General features: G+C 49.2%; 1 protein-coding gene across 5 annotated transcripts; it reads right to left on the bottom strand.

The window, feature by feature from the left end:
• Positions 1-594: 594 nt before the first annotated feature.
• STMN4 (stathmin 4) lies at positions 595-21,725 on the bottom strand. Of its 5 annotated transcripts, XM_036423799.2 has the most exons (8): positions 21,561-21,725; positions 7,440-7,529; positions 6,005-6,100; positions 5,281-5,361; positions 4,647-4,855; positions 4,304-4,495; positions 3,574-3,627; positions 595-1,182 (listed from the first exon to the last, which is right to left on the bottom strand). In XM_036423799.2, exons 2-7 carry the CDS (start codon positions 7,450-7,452, stop codon positions 3,607-3,609), a joined length of 612 nt encoding a protein of 203 aa, XP_036279692.1. In that variant the 5' UTR covers positions 7,453-7,529; positions 21,561-21,725; the 3' UTR covers positions 595-1,182; positions 3,574-3,606. The 5 variants fall into 5 exon arrangements, with proteins under 5 accessions (XP_036279692.1, XP_036279689.1, XP_045432586.1 ...); XM_036423796.2 differs by lacking the exon at positions 3,574-3,627 and having other exon boundaries at positions 7,440-7,518; positions 21,561-21,693; XM_045576630.1 differs by lacking the exon at positions 5,281-5,361 and having other exon boundaries at positions 21,561-21,692.
• Positions 21,726-22,966: the final 1,241 nt, after the last annotated feature.

Genomic DNA, 22,966 nt, shown 5'->3' with positions numbered 1-22,966 from the left:
GGAGAGGCCCTGGGACCCAGTCCCACAGGCGGCCCCCCCCCCCCCCCCGGCCCCTCTGCAGGAGAGAAGAGGAGGGAAGGCCTTTACCACCCATGGCTGGTGTTCTGACCTTGGGATCTGCAATGAGTCCCTCTGCTCTTCAGTAACAAACATTTCATTTCCTCGCTTGCTTTTTGTGATCCATCACCTAGAATCCCACACCCCCAAAGTGAGGAGGGCTTAGTGTGCACCTCGGGGACCATATTAGAATGTCAGTCCATAGAAAGGAAGACTGGATTTCTTTTCTCATCAATCCGTGCACCAAATCCAACAAGGGACCCGCCTGCAAAGAGGAGGAGGAGGAGGAGGAGGAGGAGGAGGAGGAGGAGGAGGAGGAGGAAGGGGGAGAGGGTAAGGGGGAAGAGAAGCAACACACTTTCCAGTTATGCCAAAGGCTGGCACGTTTCCACCCACCTCAGCATCTCAGATGCTCTGATGGTCAAACTGAGGGACCAAAGGGGCATCTGCCACCTGGAGGGTGGGAATCAAATTCAAGAACATTCTATCAATCACTCAAAGGACCGACTCAGGAAATAAAGAACGGGAGACTTGGAATAAATGTTTCATTGGTCATGATGATCAAAAGATGATGGTTAACATACACACACTCAGACCTCATCCCACCTGTTGCAGGGCTGAAGCAACACCTCCGGGGCCCCCACCCCCTCGCTGGGCACCCCCTGCAGCCGCGGCCCCACTCAGGACTCTGCCCTTCCCTCAGACTTCTCTGTTTTCAATTTCTCAGCGTGGTGCCTGGACGCTCACGGTGGAGGAAAGCCGAGGACTTGACCTGAGTCTGCGGCGGGCCGCGTTGCAATGTCCATGAATCCTCCTCTCCCTTTCCCACCTCCTTCCTCTCCCCTCTCCCGCCCCATCGTTGTTCCCCAGAAACAAATAGGATGGCTTCACGGGTCAATTCTTCACACGTACAAACACGGAAAGCAGAGGGAACACCCCTGGCCGCCCCCCCCACCCCCCCAACCCCCGTGCGGCGAGAGCAGCCGGCGGCGGGCGAGGCTGCCTCTGAACGCGGAGCTGCTGCAGCTGTCCGGCTGTTCTGGAAACTTCTTTGGCCTCTGGGCTTTACCTGGAGGCCTCTTCCTTCAGCTCCTTGTTTTTCCGCACCTCTTCCGCGTGCTTGTCCTGGGAGGGAAGGGAAGGGAAAGGGCAGGTTACCCCCAAGGGGAGCAAGGGACCGACCAGAGAACCCAAAGAATGGCCACCGCGGGGAGTGAAGAGCAGGGTCTCAAGGAGTCCTGAGGAGGGACGGAAGGCGGCAGGTGAGACCGGCAGGAGGCAGGTGAGGGAGTCTGCTGGTGTGGCCTCAGGTAGTTCACTGACTGGGGTCAACCTCCCTGGGGTCCCACCTCACGTTGACCCCAGTGCCCACCAGCCTCTTCCTCCCTCACCAGGCCATCCTGGGGTTTGCAGTTAATAGAAGCAGCCGCTCAGTGTAGCTGCTAAAGGAATGGGCCGAGCAGACGGGCCTCATTGCAGGAGTCCCCTACCCGCACCTGGACTGCCACTTTTTTACTTCTTGTCTGTCTCCTTCTGGGAGCTGCCTAACCCCCTGGGTGAAAGATGAGGGCTCTTCAAGTATCAATGGACTGAAGAGCTCTTGGAAGTGCTGCCCAACTCCAGAAGCTGAGCTTTCTTACAGGTGTATTACGAGAGCCCTCTTTTGTTCCACAGCAGGACGAAGCCACAAGATGGGCTCTGACTTCAGAGGCCTGTGCGCTATGTGACCATGACCAGCTCGCTTCACTGGTCAGGCCTCAGAGAGGGGCACACATGCCGAAACCGGTTTGGCTCAGTGGATAGAGCGTTGGCCTGCGGACTGAAAGGTCCCAGGTTCCATTCCGGTCAAGGGCATGTACCTTGGTTGCGGGCACATCCCCAGTAGGGGGTGTGCAAGAGGCAGCTGATCAATGTTTCTCTCTCATCGATGTTTCTAACTCTCTATCCCTCTCTCTTCCTCTCTGTAAAAAAATCAATAAAATATACTAAAATAAAAGAAAAAAAAAAGAAAAGAAAAAAATGAGAGGGGCCCATAAAGGAAGCTCCTTTACTGCTAGGATTCTGCAATTTTAGTGTTTACCTCTAGGGCTTACCCTTACAACTCATTCATTGTGCAGATCCAGGTCCTCCACTGGGGGACTTCCTTGTGGGCAGGGGGCATGCCCTGTTGGTTTTTGTACTTTCCAGTCCCTCCTGTGGCACCTTGCTCATGGGAGGGGCTCAGTAAATATTGTCACTGCCAGACCCTGGCCTCCATCCAGATATAATCACATCCAGATATCAAGAATCAGCCTAGATTCTAGGCCCTAGAATGTGCACACTGAGGTTCCTAGGATATATCTTTAACTACCAATCTGTTCCTGCAGAGGCCCTAGAATTTTCCATGATCCTGGGGAAAGTATGGGGAGTGGTGCTTCTAAGGCAGTGGTTCTCAACCTTGCTATGTGTACCAGCATGACCTAGAAAGAATGTTGAACTGCAGGTCCTCAGGCACCATCCCTAGAGAGCCATCATGAGTAGATTTGAGCTATGATTCACATACCTGTAAGGTTAAACTTGACACCAGGTGAGTCTGGTGTAGGTGGGCAATGACCCCACACAAATGCTGACAGAGGCATTGTGGAAGGTGCCCCTGGCCTGAGCCAGGACAGAAACCACACACCCATCTCTTTTCTTCATTAGTGGACAAGGTTGAATAGAGGTCAAGATCCCAGAGAAGTGAGGCCCACTCGAATGTCTGCTCCAACATCTTGCTTCTTTGAGTCTTACCTGACCGCCAAAGTTTGGATCTTTCCAATCTCTCAAAATCTACCTCCATGTCCAGGTGAGCTCCCTGGGAAGAACCCTAGGTTTCTGGACTCCATTTCCTTGGCCTCCAGTGACCCCCTGTCTCTGACAAAAGGCCAGCAGGACAACTGGGCGCTGGTTTCCCTGACATAAGCATTGAAGGAGCCGCTTGGAGACAAAGCCAAAGAACTGGGTTCCAGTCTCAGCTTAGTGGTTGTGTGTCACTGGGCAAGTCATTTGACCTTCTCTGACACGGTTTCCTCATTGGTAAAACAAGGATAACATCTGTCCTGCTTACCTCATGGACTGGTTGTGAGAATAGGGGAATGATGAAATAAGAAGTGTTGGGCAATCTTTCAAATACCGTATCATGCTCTACTAAGCTTCAATCATTTCTTCTGGGTTTGGTCCGAGAGCCATGCCTCATCCTATCCCAGACCCAGATTTTTATTTTTATTTTATTATTTTTTCTTGGAAGAGTTTGCTCCTAACCACCCTTCAACAACTGAAAAAGTTTGAAATTAGACAAGATCACTTCCCTCCTAACTAGTACTTGATGGAGGCCTTACTGCCCCTAGAAGTATGAGAGCAGATGGGCTGCCACAAGCTGGCCAGCTGCAGGGCCTGTGGACCATTCAGAGCCTCTGTGAAGAAACTACATCTTTCTGTTGTGAGGGACCTGAGACTCTAGGTGGACAGGCAGGAAGGAGTGGGGACCACGCTGCTCACCATGGGACGAGGCCACCGATCGGGTCCCGGGAGTCACCGCGCAGCAGGCGGCTCCTGGAAATAAAACACAGAGCTGGAGCTCTCCCAGGAGCTGCGGGAGAAACTGGGGCAGCCTTGAGACTCAGGAAACGAGGCCAGCATGTTCTTAGCAGAACGGGGCTGTTATGCTGCTGACACGGGAGACCAACCTCAGCGTCTCACGTTTCTCATATTTAGGTGACACCGTTTGGTTTATTGACAAAAGCCAGCATATTGGAAAGGCTCATGACTCCCTCAGTCCCTGTCAATAGAGTTGGAAAGAATCGTATTTCCTGCTTAGTGGGCAGCTCCGGTCATCGCGCCCCTGGCTGAGAGCCAAGAGCTCAAGTCAGCATCTTTCATTGAGTGGAATCGGTCCATTCATGGATGAAGCCAGGGTGCACAGCTGCTTGCTTATTCCTCCTCCCTTGCGTTCTCTAGGTAAGAGCTTGCATCTCCCTAAGACAATGAGAAATCTCAACTGTGTAGCTGTGCAGCACATCCTCCAAGGAATTCCAAAGCTCCATTTATGTTTCCTGCCTATGGCTTCCCAAACCATCCCTCGGAACTCGTTAAGGACCCAGCCTAGCGGAAATATCCTCATTCCTGCCCGAGGCTGCCTGCGCCCGGAAAGGACGAATAGGTCTATGACGCTTGCCATAGAAGGAAGAGCGTGACCCGGGAGTCTCCTCTCTGATTCAAGATCACTTACCTTCTCTTGCAGCCGTTCCAACATGGCGGCAAGGTGGGCCTCTCGGTTCTCCTTATTGGACTCCATCTTCTGGGCCAGCTTTTCTTTAGCCATCTTGATGAAGTTATTGTTTTCCTCGATGGCTTTTTGGATCACCTCCCGCTCGTGTTCCCGCTTCTCCGCGAGGTGCTTCAGGAGCTCAGCTTCCTGGTACTAGGGCGGCACAGAGGGAGAAAGAGACGCTTGAAGGTGAGCACGCTGGGTACATTTTTATCATCTGACTTAAAAGCTCAGAGCCAGCACCTGTCTTCTCCAGCTCCTCCCCCCTCCTGCTGAGATGGAGGGAAGAACGGACAGCACTTACCTTCCTTCGCTCTTCTGCTGCTTCTAGTTTCTTCTGGATCTCTTCCAGCGACGGGTCTCTCCGCCGGGGCAGGGACGCGTTGAACTCGGGCACCCCATCGAAGGAGGGCGGCTTCAGGATGACTTCGAAGGACTGGCCTGAGGTGCATTTGTTCAGCTCGATGACTTCCATGTCAGAGATTACACACCAGTTCAGGTCCACCGTGTCCGCTGCAGAGAGAAGCAAAGGGGCTGCTCACCCCCTGAAGCCTGCACAGGCGCCCGTAAAGCAAACACACATCCGTGGGAGACCTGGGTGCCCAAGGCACACCAATGGCCAAAGTTCTGGGTCTGTCCTCAACGTGGCACCTAAGTCCCATGGGCTCTGATGGGGGCTGAAGGCGTGGGTAGCCACAATGAGGGCTCGGGCTCCCAGTTTAAGGTCCCAAGATATGTGATTTCTGATCATGGCTGTAGCCACGGCGTTTGCGTCTGCCACAAGGCTCCTCCCACAGTTGAGCTCTTGCTCAGATTGTCATCTCTGGAGGCCAACAGTGTGCACTTACCCCCCCCCCCCCCCCCCACTTCTTCACTCCTCCTCCCACTACCAGTCTGATGGCTCAGCCTGTTTTCGCCTCTCCCCCTCTCCCTCCTACCCTGCTCTCTTCTTTCTCTCCAGTCAGCACTGTCTTCCCGCTGGCTTTGATCTTTTCTCCTACACTGTCTCCCACACCAGCCTAAACAATGGAAAAAAACAATCTCAGGTAACCCAAACACCCCCATCTCTCATTTTTCAGACCAAACCCATCCCTTCTTTTTAACCCCCAGGAAATGAAGAGGTGACTTGTGCTCTGACGACCCCCAGTCAGGATGTGGCCATTCACTGCTCCCTGCCAGCATCCAGGGACACCTGTTCTGGGGCCGGTCAGCGGGGCTACCACAGAGCCTCCTTGGGCACAAGCCCTCTTCCCACCTCTGGGCTCTCCCGGAATTCTCTACCCTTCCCGGAGGAGGCTTGGTAACTACTGAGTCTAAGGATGTGCACCTGTCTCGCCTCCTCTTCCAGATGAGGTGTTCCCCCGAGGGCATAATCACAGCATTATTTGTTAAGGGAATGAACAAAAGCTGAGATCAAGAGCACTCTGCACAGTCTGAGTCAGACCTCCGTCTGCTGCCTACTCCCCCAGCCCAGCCCCCACGCCTGCCTTCACCTGGTGCTTAGACCCTCAGAGTCAGCGGTGGTGATTTTATTGGTTCTGGGAAAGCAATGGTGACATGGGGAGGAGAGGTGCAGGGAGCTGGGGTAGGTGTGCTGTCCTTATGGCTGTGAGCCACAGGAACCCTCCCCCCATTCCTTTCCTAACCGTGGCCCTCACGTACCTTCGTATTTGTAAGATGACTTGTTCAGGGGGTCGGCCAGGAAGCAGGAGCAGAACAGGGACACCAGCGGGAGCTCCTTCATCTTCTCCTTGTAGGCTGTGGAAACACCCGCAGGTGAAAACGGCCGCCCTCCTCTAGTCTCAGAGCCAGCATCTGTGGGAGTCCGGATGCCCCAGCAGCCGGGGGTACCGGGCTCTGCAGGGGCACCCAGACCCATCCCTTGGCTGGGGACCGAGCCCTCTGTGCCCTGTTAGGACTCCTGCGTGTGATTTGGACCCAATTCTGCCCACCTACTAGAAGCGGAGCCTTCCAGAGCACGTGGATGGCACCATCTTTCCCCTGGCACTTCGTCCCTCTTCCTAGTGTGGAATGGAAGGTGCTCTCAGGGAAAGAACCCACACACCAGCCCCACCCAGCCAGGCTTCCTGGACCAGGCTCTCTAGTTCCCCACAGCTGCCAGGATTCTCCATTTCTTATGCTGGAGGCAGTGTTTTCCTGGAAACACTGGAGCTAAAGAAGTAGGGGGAAAAAAGCTCACCCCCACCCCTCTGCTCTTGCCTCACTGGGTGGCAAGGTCAGGCTGTGAGCACCTTCTCTGACCTTTCCAGTAGTCACAGCCAGAGGGGCTGATGTCCATGAGAGCTCAGTGGTACCCCTACCGCTGTCTAGTCTTTCTGTGCCTGGGAGGTTTTGAGAACCAGAAGGTCAGGATACGCGATTTCTGATCATGGCTGTAGCAACTGCTTTTGCTTCTGCCACAAGGCTCCTCCCACAGTTGAGCTCTTGCTCAGATTGTCATCTCTGGTGGCCAACAGTGTGCACTTACCCACCACCCACCACCCATCCACTTCTTCACCCCTCCTCTCACTATCAGTCTGATGGCTCATCCCTGGCATGGTCCTGGCATGGCCCCCACCCCACCATCTTGTTTTAAGCTCAGGCTCTCTCTTCTCTCAGCTAATGCCCAGCGTGATGCCTAGGCATGCTCCTCCTCATTTCCATTTCCAAATTGAAAACATAATTGAGTTAAAAAACAATATACATAGACTGGATGGTTTGGCTCAGTGGATAGAACATCGGCCTGCAGACTGAAGAGTCCCAAGATTGGTTCCAGTCAAGAGCACAATCCCCAGTAGGGGCCAGTGATTCTCTCTCATCATTGATGTTTCTATCTCTCCTCCCTTTCTCTCTGAAATCAATAAAAATATATTTAAAAAAAAGAATACATGTGCATGACAAATCTTTTTTAAAGCACACACATAGAAGAGCAAAAGGAAAACGAGCTCAGCTGTGATCCCACCTGCCCTCTAGTTAGAACCTCTTGCAATCCTGGGTGTACTTCTTTTCTCTTCTCCTGTGCGTATGTAGGTACATATATGCATGCACAGAATTAACCTGTGCTGGTGCCCCATCACTTAAATAGGTTTGTACCTACCAGCAAGGGTCATGTTTTCTGGATGTGAGAGCTGAGTCCACTGAGAATCACAGAGTAGGTCTGTCACCAGCTCAGGGTGCTGTTACAAACCTGAGAAAAAGAGAATATTGTTACCACTGACAGGTTATTTGCAAAGGAAGCAGGGAGGAAACCCCAGGAGGCACCTCATCAGCCCCCACTTAAGACCAAGTTAAAAAAAAAAAAAAAAAAAATATATATATATATATATATATATATATATATATATACACACACATATATACACACACACATAATTAATTTTTTACAGAGAGGAAGAGAGAGGGATAGAGAGTTGGAAACATCAATGAGAGAGAATCATCGATCAGCTGCCTCTTGCATACCCCCTTGCTGGGGATGTGCCCGCAACCAAGGTACATGCCCTTGACCAGAATCGAACCCGGGACCTTTCAGTCTGCAGGCCGATGCTCTATCCATTGAGCCAAACCGGTTTCGGTGAGACCAAGTTTTCTTACCTCCACCCTTTATATGCTGTTCGTTGGCAGAATACCCCCATGCCATCTCCTGGCCAATTCTGAGTTGCCATTTAAGATTGTTGTGTGCTGCTAACAACAGAGAGCTCTATCTGGCTCTCCAGGCCTGGTGCGGAGTATACAGTCCCATCTTCTGTGCTCTTACAGTAGTCCGCACACTGGTTACCATCTTTGTACTACTTTTATATTTTTTAAAATCCTCACTAGAGGACATTTTTTCCATTGATATTTAGAGAGAGTGGAAAGGAGGGCGGCCCGACCGGCATGATTCAGTAGTTGCGTGTTGACCTATGAACCATGATATCATGGTTTGATTTCTGGTCAGGGCACATGCCCAGGTTGTGGGCTCTATCCCCAGTGTGTGTGTGTGTGTGTGTGGGGGGGCATGGAGGAGGCAGCCAATCAATGATTGATGCCTCTGGCTCCCACCAGCCCTGCAAACACTGTCATCCCCATTTGCAGATGAGGGGATGGAGCTCAGAGGGCTCATGTGGCTAGAAAGCAAAAGAATGGAGCTTTGACGCCAGGCCAGTTGGCCTTGAAGTGCTCTATTCCTGCAGCGTCTCCTTATGCTTTAGAGGCCCTGCCACGCCCCTCCCAGCGCCACACAATGGGCCTCTCTCCTCAAGTCAAGCTGATCCTGACAGTACCAGCGAGCCTCTGAGCAGGGAGCGGGCCTTCGAGCCTGGATGCGACATCCGGAGTCATGAGCCTCTTTTCTACACCATCTCTGCTCATGACTCCGCTGATGGTGAAGGCAACTGGTAGAGCACGGGAGCCCTTGCCAAGAGAGGGAGCGGCCTCCGACTTCCTTCTGAGAAAGCTGGAGACGGAGCTGAGTTTTCCCTAGAGGAGTAGGTGCCTGGAGTCGGGGACCATGCTCCTCAGTGTGAGCTGGGGACGATAATTAAAACCCTGCATTTATGGAGCATGATGCAGGTTACAGTTCCTGTCACCCACATGGTCCCACTTGATCTTTGCAAGGGGTTGGGCTAGGCTGACCAGAGAGGCATCATCAACTTCATTTTCAGATGAAGAATCTGGGGCTCAGAGAAGTTAAGACTTTTGGCGAAGGTCACACAGCCAGTGGGAAGTAGAGATGGTTCTACGATCCAGGTCGTCTGATTTGTCCACTCTTCCTCATGGGCAGGGAAAGGATTAGACAGTGACTGATCATTCTTCCATGGTGCTGGGGACTCGGGAAAGGCCAGTCTGGCCTGAAGATACGATTTAATTAAAATGTGTAATAAGTGCTTCTTACACTTCTATGGGAGATACTGTGCTCAGAGTTTTAGGACAGGAAGAACCAGGCAGAGCACACAGGTCCGAGGGGCAGAGAAGGAAGATCAGAGAAGGGCACAGGAATCACCCTAGATGCAGATGGGCAGAGGTGTGTATGGCCAAGGGCTTTGTAGCTGAGAGCACTCAGTCTCATAGATAAAGTATGACAGGGAGAGAGAGAAACAAAGGGAGGAAGAAAGAGAGAGAGCGAGAGCGAGAGCGAGAGTGAGAGCGAGAGCGAGAGCGAGAGAGAGAGAGAGAGAGAGAGAGAGAGAGAGAGAGAGATATTATCAGATATGCATAATTAAAAATATGTATTCATAGAGTATCTACGAATGTGGATAAATGCTTTTACTTTAATCTTCATAATAACCTTGTGACATAGGAATTGCTATCCCTGTCTTACAGATGTGGGGATTGAGGCTCAGAGAGGCTGTGACTTTCTAAGATCACTCAGTGTCGTGAGTTGAATGGTGTCCTCCAATGAGGTAGAGCCAAGTCCTCACCCCTGCACCTTACAAATGTGGCTTTATTTGGAAAGGATCTTTACAGATTTAAGTAAGTGAAAGATCTCAAGACGAGGTCATTCTATATTAACTGGGTGACACCAAAGTCTGATGATGAGTCCTTAAAGAGACATACAAAGGAGAGACACACCAAGAAGAAGAGCATGGAAAGATGGAGGCAGCAGTTGGAGTGATGCTGCCATAAGCCAGGGAAGGGCCCAAAGCCACAGAAGCCACGGGAGTCTTTGGAGGGAGTATGTCCCTGCGGACAACTTGATTTCGGACTTCTGGGCACCAGACCTGTGAGAGAATGCATTTCCGTTGTTTGTAGCCACTGAGTTTGTGGTCATTTGTCCCAGTAGCCATAGGAAACTAATGCACCCAGTAAGTGACAGAGCCGGGGTTCAAAACCCATCATTCCTTTACCTTATCTCACTACCAGTGTTTTTACACAGTCTGATGTTTTCCTCAAGGTAATCTGTGTACATGTGCTTATGGGTACCCAGGGATCTTTTTAAATCTTTGTAGCAATAGTTACATCATTTCTATTGCACTCAAGACCCAAAAGATGTTGCTGCCCATGAGATAGTCTGAGAAAGGAGATAATAGTAAGGGGTCAGTGAGGAGGGCATGACTCTTCTGAAGGGCCCAGCAATGCAAAGAGGCCTAAGCCATTGGCTGGTGGCAGCCACAGCAGGAAGCCTGGCTTTACCCCTAATGTGGGGTCAGTGTTGGGAGGGACTGTCACACAGCCTCCATAGCACTCAGCCTGGCTGTGAGAGCTCCAGATCGTCACATGGGTTGGGCCCAGATGGAAGGCACATCACTGGGAAGATCTAGTGATGTTAACCTAGGGCCCAAAGGCCCTGAAGAACAGTTCTTAGGCCTCCCATCTTAGACACCAACTGCCCAGGCCATTGTTTTGGGCAGGTCCAATCAACCCTAAGGCCCACACCAGCCTTAGTCCTAGAGGCCGGGGCCCTACAAGCTTCTCACAGTGCTGTGGGATCTGTTAAGTGGCTTGGTGGTTTGGGTCATGTTATCATGCCTGCAGTGGGATCAGCAGTTCTGTCCTGGGACTGTCAGAGAAGGGGCAGTACGGTGTTATTGCCCAAAGGTCAGAGAGAACAGGATGCCAGGAATTCCAGGAGGCAGGACAGAGATTGAGATCATGGAGACCAGTGCAGGCATGAGGCCATGAAGTCAGGCCCATCAGTGGGAGACTCTAGGAGGACATCATACATCAGAGCATCAGCTGAGGAAAAACTCTAGCCCTTGCATGTTTTCTGTTAAGGCAGAGGCCAATCCCAGGCCTTGGGTAGCCCCTAAGAAAGACCAGCAAACTGAAGGCATCCAGTGGTAGCAAAGATCAAAGGGGCCCCTTTGATCAAAGATCAAAGGTTGATGTGTCACAAAAACTCAGGTGGTAACTGCAGAACCACAAATAGAACTCCCAGTGCTCGCTCCCATACTTCTGAGGGATGCAGACAGGAGGGCAGCGCCAGCCTGGGCAGCCCAGTCCCTGTGCTGTCAGTTATGATCCAGCATTGCAGGTGATGAGAGAGACTCAAGCTTCAGATGCTAAAGGTGAGAATGTGATAGGCGTATTATGCAATTTAGTTTCTGCAATGCCTCTAATCTTGGAATGGCTTTGGAACTTGACTGTGTGATGGCTGTGCAATGGAGTTTCTTGGAAGTCAGAGGGGTCCCTTTGAGCTGCATGCAGGGAGCCTTGGGACCGATTGCTGGAATAGGAAGGAGACAACCAGAGACCTCCAGACCGAGGAAAGAGTTTGTGCTTTATCTTCAGTTCAGTCGGAAGCCACTGACATCTTTTGAATAAGGGGAGAGGATAGTAGTGATAATAATGGCTACCATTTCTTGAGCATCTGATTTGTACCGGGAAAATCACAGACGTTATCTCAGTTTATTCTCTGAGGTTTTTTTTATAACGAGGAGATGGAAGCCCAGCAGAGTCCAGTTAATTGCATCACGTCCTACAGGGAGTGAGGGGCGGAACTGGGATTTTTATTCGAAAGCCTGGCTCTACCTTTAGGTTATGCTACTAGTGCAAAAAGGTTCATCTATTGTAGCTCTGGTTGGTGTGGCTCCGTTGGTTGGGATCATGCACCAGAAGTTTGGTGGTTTGAGTCCCAGTCAGGGTACATGTCCGGGTTGAAGGCTCAATCCCCGGTAGGGGGCATGCAAGAGGCTGTTGGTCAATGTCTTACTCTCAAATCCCCCCCTCTTTGTCTCTCTCTTTCTCTCTGCCTCCCTTCTCCTCTCTATAAAATAAAAAAAGGGTCATCTGGCAGCATGATCTTGGGGGAAGATGTGGAGGGGAAGGCTAGAAGCTGAGCCTGGGCAGAAAGTGTTGAGGACCTGCCTGGAACAAGGTAACCCCTGGACTGTTGGCAACCCACCCAGCACTGCCTCACTGTTTGCAAACCGATCCATACATTTCCCACAGCTCCAGCATTTAAGAATCTGTATATGGAAAAGCAAGTAGCCACATACTGTTTTCCTGATGAGCTAAACCATTAGCATAATTAATTAGTGAAAGCCTCACCAGGCAGTGAGATAGGACCATCAGGAGATAAGATGCAGATGGAGTAAGTTTTCATTTTTTGTCCTCACCCAAGAATATATTTATTGATTTTGAGAGAGAGAGAGAGAGAGAGAGAGAGAGAGAGAGAGAGAGAGAGAGAGAGAGAGAGAGAGAAAGAGAAAGATAGTTGCTTCTGTATGTGCCTTAATGGGGAATTGAACCCAAAACCTAGATATGTACCTTGACTGAAAACATACGTAGGTTTTGGGTTCGAGCACAACCTTTTGGTGCACGGGAAGCTCCAACCACCTGAGCCATCCAGTCAGGGCAGAATAGTATTTTTTTTTTTTTTTAAATAATAGTAAGTTTTGATTGGAGGTGAGGGTGGCTAAAATTGAAGGTCTAGAATCAGGCTGCTGACTGATGAGGGAGCTCACGGATCCCCCAGTTTCCCCTAGATTCTAGGGCCTAGAACATCCAAATGTCATAGATGGAGAGGCCCAGCCATTACCCGCCAGTGGTTTTCAATCAGGGGAAGCTTCACTCCCAGGAAACATGTGAGCCTCTTTGATGGTCACTAGATGGGAGTGGAAGTGGGGTGGGGGTGGTCCTTGGGGCATTTAGCGGGCAGGGGCCAGGTAGGTTAAGTAGCCTGCATTGCATGCAACAATGCCACACAACCAAAAACAGTCTCTTCTGAAGTGCCAATACGTTCCTCCCAGGTACCAAAGATGCTGACATCACACTAGTTGGATCTGGTGACAGAGATAAAATAGGAGTCCAAGCCTCTGGATTCCGGTGCCAGTACCCTACCCCTCACACTGAGCCCTTCTCTTCCCCCACTCTGCCCCCCTCTCCCCCGCCCAGACTAGGATGTGCATGAACAGCCCACATGGGAGCCACCAGAGCAGCAATACCAAGATGGGCATGCATCAGGGACGCCAGAGCAGGCGGGCTTAGTCACATGACCAGGAAGAGTGACCCACGCTCCCCGGCTTTCTGTAATGCAGTCCATGACCAGGCACTGACAGAGAAGAGCAACCAATTCTCAGATGCCAGATGGCCATTGATTGGGTGCACACCTGGCCTCCTGAGGTGCCTCTGACTGCCCACACGGCCAGAGTGAGCAAGCATGTTATTTGTCACGGCTAGAAATGCCTGGAGAGGGCCCACTGGATGTGTCAGTTCCCCTGAGGGCTATTTTCGAGGGATAAGAAGCGAATGCAAAGCTAAATGGTTTGAGTCTAATGGCTCCTGGCAAGCGTGTTCAGAGACTGTATGGGAACTCTGCACAGCCAAGGCATGGAAGCAATGAGTCCCGACCCAGGCTCTCTGGCCACAAGCAGTACAGGAAGGTGGCTCTTATCAGTCTTTTTGAAAGTCCTGCTGCAGTTCTGTATTTACCTGAAATCAGCTACCCAAATGTCATGGAGTCAAATCATCTCTGTACAGTAACCCTGGTTATTGCATGCTGATCAGAGACTCGGATGGGCAGGCATATTTTATTTTGGTTAAAAAATAATAATTTTTTTCATGAATGTGGTTTTCATTCTTTTCAAAATTACCTCAGCTGGCACAAAATTAAAATAACCACAGGGTGTTTGTTTGCTTGTTTTTTGATGATAAAAAGTGAAACAGGTCCCCTGGGTGGGAATTTGGAGCCTCTGGGACTTTCACAGGTGCTCTGCGGGCCTCGCGCATGCTCCGGCAGTCACACGGGACATGCTGTGCAGGGACAGGAGAAGGAGTCAGCACACAGGCCAAGGTGGGCTAGCGAGACACGCGGAGGGAAACCAGGCAAAGCAGAATCGCGTGCGATTGACTGGCTTTGGGGGTCTGGCCTTTGTCTAATCACCCCCACTTCCGGTTGGTTTCAAGAGGAAGAGAGAGTAGGAGCCAAGATCAACTTCCAGCCAGTAGCCAACAGACTCAAATGCGGCTTCCGTTGTGCTTCTAGGAAACAAGGAGGTGTCACCTGTTGGCAAACACATAGCTCTGGGGTTTGTGTTTGGACACTGGGAGGCAAGCCAGGGAAGGCAAATGAAGCCTGGATCTCCGACAGCCCCAAGCAACCCAAGTTTTGGCACTTGCTGGGCGATTTCTATTTTGAGCCAATGTGTACAGAGGACAATGTAGTGGAAGCAAAGTTCAGGGGCACAGACCTCCCTTCAGTGTCATTGGACGGAGAGCAAGGCTTTGTGAGGTCAAAGCACTTGGATGAATCAGCATATGGAACAAGCCTGTGTAATCTTACTGTAGTCACAACATTAGAAGTATTCTGTAGCATTTCACAGTTTACCAGGCACTTCCATAGGCACATATGTATACATATATACATTTACATTAATGTTTTAATTACAAACATACTGACATCATATTTCAGAACCGCTATGTGACAGAGAGAGAAAAATCCCTGTCATCTTGCTACTTTTTGCTATTGGCATTTCCTTGTAGTTTTTTTTTTTTTTTCTTTTTTTTCTTTTTCTTTCTTGTGCCTATTATCTGTAATCTGGGCATGGATCTTTTATCATCTCATTCTCCCCAAATCCTATGAAATAGGTACTATTATACCCACTCTATAGATAGCCAGTTCAGGTAGGTGACTTGATTTGCCCAGAAGTCATAGAAGAAAAAACAATGAAGATGAAATTTGAACCCAAGCCTTCTTATACCAAAGGCCATGTGGTTTCTGGTAGAGTCCCATGGTACTTCCTCAAATCCAAGGCCAACCATAAATGGAAGCAAGACTGATGATTGCCTAGAGAATGTGGCTGAAGACATAGGAGCATTTGGTAGGAGCAGAAGACAGAGGCGCATTTGCTCCAAATCTGCCTCTCAACTGTGGGGGACCTAGGTGCTTACAACTCTCACCAGTTTAGCTTTCCTTTGTCTTAAGCTTTGCCTCAGGAAGCCCCTGTTAAAATGTGCACACACGACCTGCCAAGTGAATTAAATCATTTTCCTATCAGCAGGGCCCAGGCAGTAGAACTTGCGGACATTTTCAGAAGTCAAGCTCTTTGTCCTCAGATGGGAGGAGCCATGGAGATTTCCAGCATTTTCATTCCCCAACCTTTTTCAGATGAAGAGACAGAGGGTTCAATAGAACAGGTGCCTTCCCCAAGATTAAGCAGCAGTGACAGAGCCCGTGTTCAGGCCTGCATTTAGCTACACTAAAAGGAGACTCTTATCTTTTGCAGTAATACTCCCGCTTTCTTTGTTCTTTCATTCTTCTCCAATGCTTTGTAAGTTTTATATTTAATCTTGAAGTTAATATCATTTATGCCTACGTGTCACTATTTTGAGAATAAAACAGTCAGTACCTCATGGTTTTCTTGGTATGAGATGGTTTTGTCTGAGTGGCTTGGATTTTCAGTTATGAATTACCGCTATTGATTTATTGAGAACCAACTATAAGCACTATGTGAGGTACTAGGAAGGAATACAATGATGAATTGAACAGAAATATATCCCAGCCTCAAGATATTTGAAAATTGCATTCAGCTTTATAAACATACTATAAGCCTGGTGAATGAATTTGTGCACCAATAGGGTCTTTTGGCCTGGCCAGTGATAAGGGTGATTGAGGCCATCTCACCCAGTCCTGGGCCTGCCAGCTGGGGAGGGACTAAAGGAGGGCTCTATCACCCAGTCTATATCACCCTAGCAGCAAGCTAACCTACCAGTGGAAGCATCTGCCCCCCCTGGTGGTCGGTGCATGTCATAGCAACTGGTCGACATGTAGCATATTAGGCTTTTATATATATAGATTGATTACAATTAGACAATGACTTTAATTCTAATATTTTCTTTTTTCATGACCATTATCAATATTCTTTTTATACTAGAATTCTGTAATTTGATAAATTTTTTTGCTAAAAATTAGAAAGACTACTTCTGCAGTAATTTTTTTTCTAGGAAGGACTCATGGAATGCTTGCTGAGTCCTTACATATCTGGTTTGATGGTAGGAGCAGAAGAGAGGTAGACCTGTCCCAGCATCAATAGTCAAATTGTGTTTGCACCGTCAGTAGACAGAGCCTCTCACCTGTTTCTACATACGCTGGTCCTCCCTTAACTGCCTGGAGAAGCTCCAACACCCCAGTTATTGCTTGAAACTGTGGATAGCACTAACACTATATACACTCTGTTTTTCCCCTGTACATGCATACCTTTCACTTCACGGAAGTGCTCTCAACTGTGGGGGACTTTATTGCTTCTTTTGACATATCTTCACTGCCAGCACCACTACCCTTGCACTTTGGGGCCATTACTAAGTAAAGTAAAGGACACCTAGGTCCCCCACAGTTGAGAGGCAGGACGTAAGCACCGCGATACCATGACAGTCGATCTGATGACTGAGACAGCTAGTAAGTGACCAATGGGTGGGGCGCAAACAGCGTGGAAACCCTGGACAAAGGGATGATCCACAGCCCAGGCAGGACGGAGGGGGACAGAGTAAGATTTCATCGTGCTACTCAGAATGGCATGCAAGGTAAAACGTATAAATTGCTTATTTCTGGAATTTTCCACTTAATATATTTCAAATGACTGTTGACCAAGCTTAACTAAAACTGTGGAAAGCGAAACAGCAGATAAGGTGGGGGGTGGGGAGGCACTACTGTACTCAATTCGAACCTTGCTTCCTACCTGGCATGGGTTTCTGGGCACTGACACCCAAATGACCTCCTGGAATCCTGCACTCTGTCCCCCCTCCTACCCCACTCTACTCCCCCACTGGGCCTTTTACTCTAGTGTCTGAGCTCAGATCTTCTTTCTGATCCACATTCCCTGGTTTGTTCTCTGAGCTCCTGGGTTGCCTGGGCCCTGTTACATGTTAGGCCAACCAGTCCAGACTCTGCCCCTTCTGATCTGTTCTGTCCTCCTGCTTACCCCCACCCACCTCTGACAGCAGGACCCTTAGGGGGTGGATACATGGCTGTCTGGTTTTTTATTTTTATTGATTTCAGAAAGGAAGGGAGAAGGAGAGAGAGACAGAAACACCAATGATGAGAGAGAATCATTGATTGGCTGCCTCTTGCATGCCCCACAACCCAGGCATGTGCCCTTGGCCGGAATCAAATCTGGGATCCTTCAGTCCGTAGGCTGATGCTGTTTCCACTGAGCCACACTGGCTAGGTCTGGTTGCCAGTTTTAATTGATGAAAAAGGCCAGTGAGCTTTGGTGGGGGAGATGGAGAGGGGTAAATGGGGTGGGGTTAATATACCCACATCTGTCTTTCTAGAGAGATTAAAAATGCAATTAACAATAATAATAATAAAAATAAATAAATAAGCAACCCCAAATCCCCAAATTCTTTTTTAAACAGCAGAAGAAAAATTTTTGGTCTTTATTCTTCCCCAAAGAAAAGCAGAAAAAGTAACCTTTTCCCGACTTTCACATCTCTAAATATAGCAAATTCTCACTTTATGAGCACACTGAATTGTACATGATGAATGTTTATTTCCCAAGCTGAGAGAGAGAGAGAGAGAGAGGAGAGAGGAGAGAAGAGAAGAAAAGAGAAGAGAGTTTGGTTCTTATAAAAATTATAAAATAAAAATTACATTTTGCATATTTTATAATTCCCATCCCCCTACAAAAAAAAAAAAAAAAAAAGTCTAATTTCTAACCATCCATGACTTCAAAATGTCTGGGAATCCTATGCTTCCAAATGGGAATCTCCAGGTAAGTTGAATATAATATAAAATATCTAGGGAAAACATCTTAGGGGTTCAGAAAGAAATGTAAACCTTTCTTTGGTTATGAACTTTATTTTTTAAAATATCTAATTATTTAAAATCAAGAACATAAAAGATCGGAATTTTACTCTTCTTTCTATATTGTTACTATCCTCTCTCTCTCCCTCCCTTCCCCTTTTCCTCCTTCCCTCCCTCCCTCCTTTCCTTTCTCCCTCCCTCTTTCCTTCTTTGCCCTGTGTCCCTTGTTCTGTTCCACTGCTTTTCTCTCTTGATCTCAGTTCATCAATCTTTGTAGCTCTATTTTATTTATTTATTTTTAAAATATATATTTTATTGATTTTTTACAGAGAGGAAGGAAGAAGGATAGACAGTTAGAAACATCAATCAGCTGCTTCCTGCACACTCCCTACTGAGGATGTGCCCACAACCAAGGTACCTGCCCTTGACTGGAATCGAACCTGTGACTCTTCAGTCTGCAGGCAACACTCCTATCCACTGAGCCAAATCGGTTTGGGCTATTGCTCTATTTTAAATCTTATCAGTCACCCCATCTCTGTCCCATATGGTGAATGTGGTTCAAATGGCCTGGTTGAATGAAAGAAGGCAACCAACCCCACTTGACTCTTAGATTTCTTTTCTTTAAAGTTAATACATATTTATTGATTTCAGAGAGAAAGGGAGAGGGAGAGAGAGAGATAGAAACATCAACAACGAGAGAGAATCATCAATGGCTGCCTCTTGTACACTCCCTACTTGGGACTGAGCTCAAAATCTGGGCATGTGCCCTGACCAGGAATCAGTCCATGACCCCCTGGTTCATAGGTTGACGCTCAACCACTGAGCAACACTAGCTCAGCTCTTGGATTTCTTTTATGAAGCCAAATGAAATCTAGATATTAAGAAAAAAAGGAAGATACTTCCACTACTCCAACCCCAATAGTATGTCTCCACAGTTTGCTCAGGACAAAAGATTTCTCTCTTCGATGGGTCCTTAGAAAAAAAGTATCTCCCTAAAGAGATGGAATTTTTTCTTAAATTAAAAAATATTTGGATTTAGTTGGACCTTTGGGCACTTATTACCAGTTATCTGGTGATAAGGGCACATGAATAAGACAGTTCTCCTTGCAAGAAATTCAGTCTGCAACATGCATGGACCTTGAGGACATTATGCTAAGCAAAATAAGCCAGTCACATAAAGATAAGTATTCTGTGATCCCACTTACATGATATAATATTGAATGACGGTTGCCATGGATGGGAATAGGCAGTTATTGTTTAATGGGGACATAGTTTTAGTTTGAAGAGATGAAAAAATTCTGTGATGATGGCTGCACAACAATGTGAAGATACTTAATGCTACTGAACTGCACACTTACAAATGATTAAAATGGTAAATTTCATATTATGTGTATTTTACCATGCTTAAAAATTAAAAAAGAAGTTTATGGTCTAGTAAGAGTTATCAATAGGTTTATAATCGTATAGTTAGAAAGAGAAATTAGAGGTCTCTCAGCCCGATGTTTCTCAAACCTCTTTCTTACTGGAATCCATAATAAAGAATTGCATTTATATCATGATCCAGTATGTATCTACCTAATAAAAGAGAAACATGCTAATTGACCGTACCTTTGTGACGCCCTCCAGCCAATCAGGAGTGAGTATGAAAATTAACCCAACAAAGATGGCGGGTTAATTTGTATATGCAGGCGCTAAGCAAGCATTCCACACCACTCCAGCCGCTCTGGGCCTCTGGGTGGCATGGGAAGGCAGAAAGGTGGCTCCAGGCAGGAGCGAAGGTGGTACCATCAGATAAGGGAAGGAAGGCCCATATGTATACATGTATATATATATAGTCACTGGTACATACACAAATGTTTAGACAGACATGCACACAGATGTATACATAACTGAAATACAAGCATAAGTATATAATTTATATTTATATTTAAAAATTATATATATATATATAACTGAAAATATATTATTAGCAAATGGTACAGGAAACATTATTTACTGTACTATAGAGAACGTGTTCTGATTTATTTTTACATAATTTTATCCCCCCCAAAATCAGTTATAATCCACAAATCGATTTAACAATCTATTAATGGGTCTTAGTCTACAGTGTGAAAAACATTAATCTAGACCAGTCTCCAACACAACGCAGAAATCTCTATAGCCACCCTGCTGGGTGGAAATCCCATTTCTGCTTGAGTGCTTTCTGTGTTGGGGAACTCACTCCCTACCATGCTCTTGGTGGGTCCATCTAGTGATGAAAGATTCTTATCCACTGCCAACAGGTCCCAGAAAGGCTGGGACCCACGGACAGGTGCACAGGCGCTGGCGAGGATGAGTGGGCTTCCAGGAGAGGTGAAGGGGCAGTTCCAGAAAGTAAGGTGAGGGCTTGCGGGCAGCCGAGGAGAGGGGAGTGGGCTGGCCCAGAGGCCAGGGCAGGCTCTCTGAGAGATTCAGCTGCCCCCATCAGACCTCTCGCCTCTCCCTCCTCACTGCTCCAGCACTGTGATCACTTCCCCGTCTGACAGATGATCTCACACCCTGACTCCCTGCCGGTGGGAGGGGTTTCCTCCCCTCTAGGGTCCTCAGCCTCAGAAGACACAGGTTCTCCCACCTTCCCTCTCAACCTCCCACCCTGGTGCAAGACGCCCACAGCCACCCCCGGCCAGCCTCCTGCTGTTCCCTTGGTCTTGCAGACACAGGCTGCCCGAGCCCCCACCAGGGGGTGTGGAGACCTGGCCTTTTTCAGGACAATGGGACTCCTCCACACCGGACTGTCTTCCCGGGAGGAATAAAACAAAAACAGCACCGCCGCGTGGAGAAGGCTGGCCGCTGGACACCAGCTCCCGGGTCCTGCCTGAGGGGAGGACCGTACCCAAGCCACAGGCAGGGGTGGTGGGCTGAAGGAGGCGTGGCCTGGCTGGGCCCCAGGCGTGGACCAGGGCGTGGCAGTTGTGGTCTCACACGTTGCAGCTTGACAGCCACCACCCTCCCCAGGTAGGATCAGGTGGATCTCAGGGCGGGGCAGGGCAGGGAAGAGGTGGTGATCTCACTGCATCCTTAGAACCAAGATAAAAAAGTAACTTGGTGCCTACAGAGGGTGAAGAACGGATGATACAAAGGGAAAGGGAGAGGAGGAACGCTGGGGCTGAGGAAATAAATGTAGAACACAGAGCAGCCTCTAGCTTGAAAGGATCTGGGGTCAGAGCCAGCTCCAGGGAAGCCAGGCTGCGAGCAAGACCCTTTGCTCCCCAGCCCCAAAACATTTTTAGGCAGGAAAAAAACCTCACCGTGGACATCTGGCCCAGGCCACTCCCGCCCACCCTCTCTCCCCTGAGCTCTGGAACGGGAGGGACCCCGGCAGCCCACCCGCTCCCCTCTGCGGAGACCAGTCTTTCCTCCTCACCCAGTTTCCTCCGGGATTTGACAAAGTTTAACCGATGGCCAAAGGCCACACAATGGGCGCCAGACCCCTTGCCGCTTCTCCTCTGTGAAGCTGCCGGTTTCCTCTTTTCCTTTTTTATCGGAAGAGCGTCGCATAATTTGCATTCCGTTTCTACTTACCTGCAGTCCGGTTAGAGGCGAGCTGCTCCCTTCCTCACTCCCTCAATTAGTGGTACCCAGGGCTTCTCTCCACATCAGCACCGCGGCTCGCCTCTCGCCATGACATCACCTCCGAGCTCTCCGATTGGCCAGCGGCGGGTTGCTTGGCAATTGGACAGTTTCCTCCGGCGGCGGCGGAGCAGGGATTGCCTGAGTGAGTAACTCTTAGCAGGCCGGGGAGTGGGAGATGATGTCAGACAAACAGCCTGCTTGGCATGCCGCCTGTGGAGCGGGGGAGCCAGAGGGTGAGGGAGGGGATGAAGAAAGGAAGAGGGCGTGGTAGGGAAGGTGAGGGGGGAGGCACAGCTTGCAAGCTGGAGCGGTCCAGCGAGCGACAGCACCTGGAGCAGGGGACTGATGGATAATGGTTTCCAGAATCGTTCGCTCTTTCAGATCTGGGGGTGGGTGGGAGAATATGGAATCTAGGGAAGTCAGAAAGCACAGAGGACTCCTAAAAATAGCCTCCCGGAGGGCTTGGTGCCGGTTTCCATCTTGGCCAGAAGGCCTGGTGGGTTTGAACAGCGACTCAGAAGGCAGAGGGGGGCTGGCAGGTGCCTCAGACCGCGGGGGTGGGGACGGTGCGGAACAGGGGCCCCAGGAGAGCGGGGCTTCCTTCTTCCCCCTCGCTGTGCTGCTGGCTGCTCCGGTGGGTGCTGTGGCTGTTTGACCAGGGCGGGTGGCTCCTCACAGCCCAGCCAGCCCATGGGGGCCTTCCATGAGGTCCTCCTGATCCTCCTGGTTGGGACTGAAGCTGAGGAGATCATGATTATCCGGGGGGGGGGGGGGGGGGGGGGGGACTCCTAAATGAGGCGGAACCCTGAGGGGGCAATGGCTCATCCAATGAGTTTCTTTAGTCCCTTCAGGGAATGGGGGCAGGGAGCCCCAGGTGTAACCTTCTCAACCTGCTCACCCTGAGCCGGGCAGCTGGAGGGGCAGGGTGAGAGGGCTGAGCGGGAGGCGGGGGGCCATGGAGCAAGCCCCCTGCTCCAGAATGCTCCTCCTGGAGCCCGTTCCCTGGGCACGTCCTCCATCGGCACTTCACCACCCAGCTTTGCCTCACCCCCTTTTGTCTGGGGTGGGGACACCCTTTTTTTTGGTATATATATATATAAATTTTATGATATATATAAATTTTATGTTATATATATATATATATATATATATATATATATATATATATAAAACATAAAATTTATTATTTTAACCATTTTCAGTGTGCAGTTCAGGGGCATTAAGTACATTCACACTGTGGTGCTACCATCACCACCATCTATCCTAGAGCTTTATCTTTCCAAACCGGAACTCTGTATCCATTAAGTAGTGACTCTGCATTGGCTTTTTTCACTTCCCCACCCCAAACCCTTATC

This window comes from Pipistrellus kuhlii, unplaced genomic scaffold (assembly GCF_014108245.1).
Source record: "Pipistrellus kuhlii isolate mPipKuh1 unplaced genomic scaffold, mPipKuh1.p scaffold_m20_p_8, whole genome shotgun sequence".
NCBI lineage: Eukaryota > Metazoa > Chordata > Mammalia > Chiroptera > Vespertilionidae > Pipistrellus > Pipistrellus kuhlii.
Note: the sequence above shows the minus strand (reverse complement) of the source record. Positions and strands in the feature narration are given on the sequence as shown.

Coding starts and splice junctions, on each gene's coding strand:
- STMN4 (XM_036423796.2), bottom strand. Junction 5,362..6,004: donor GTCATCTTACAAATACGAAG/GTACGTGAGGGC, acceptor TCCATTGTTTAG/GCTGGTGTGGGAGACAGTGT. Junction 4,856..5,280: donor GAGAGAAAGAAGAGAGCAGG/GTAGGAGGGAGA, acceptor TTCTCTCTGCAG/CGGACACGGTGGACCTGAAC.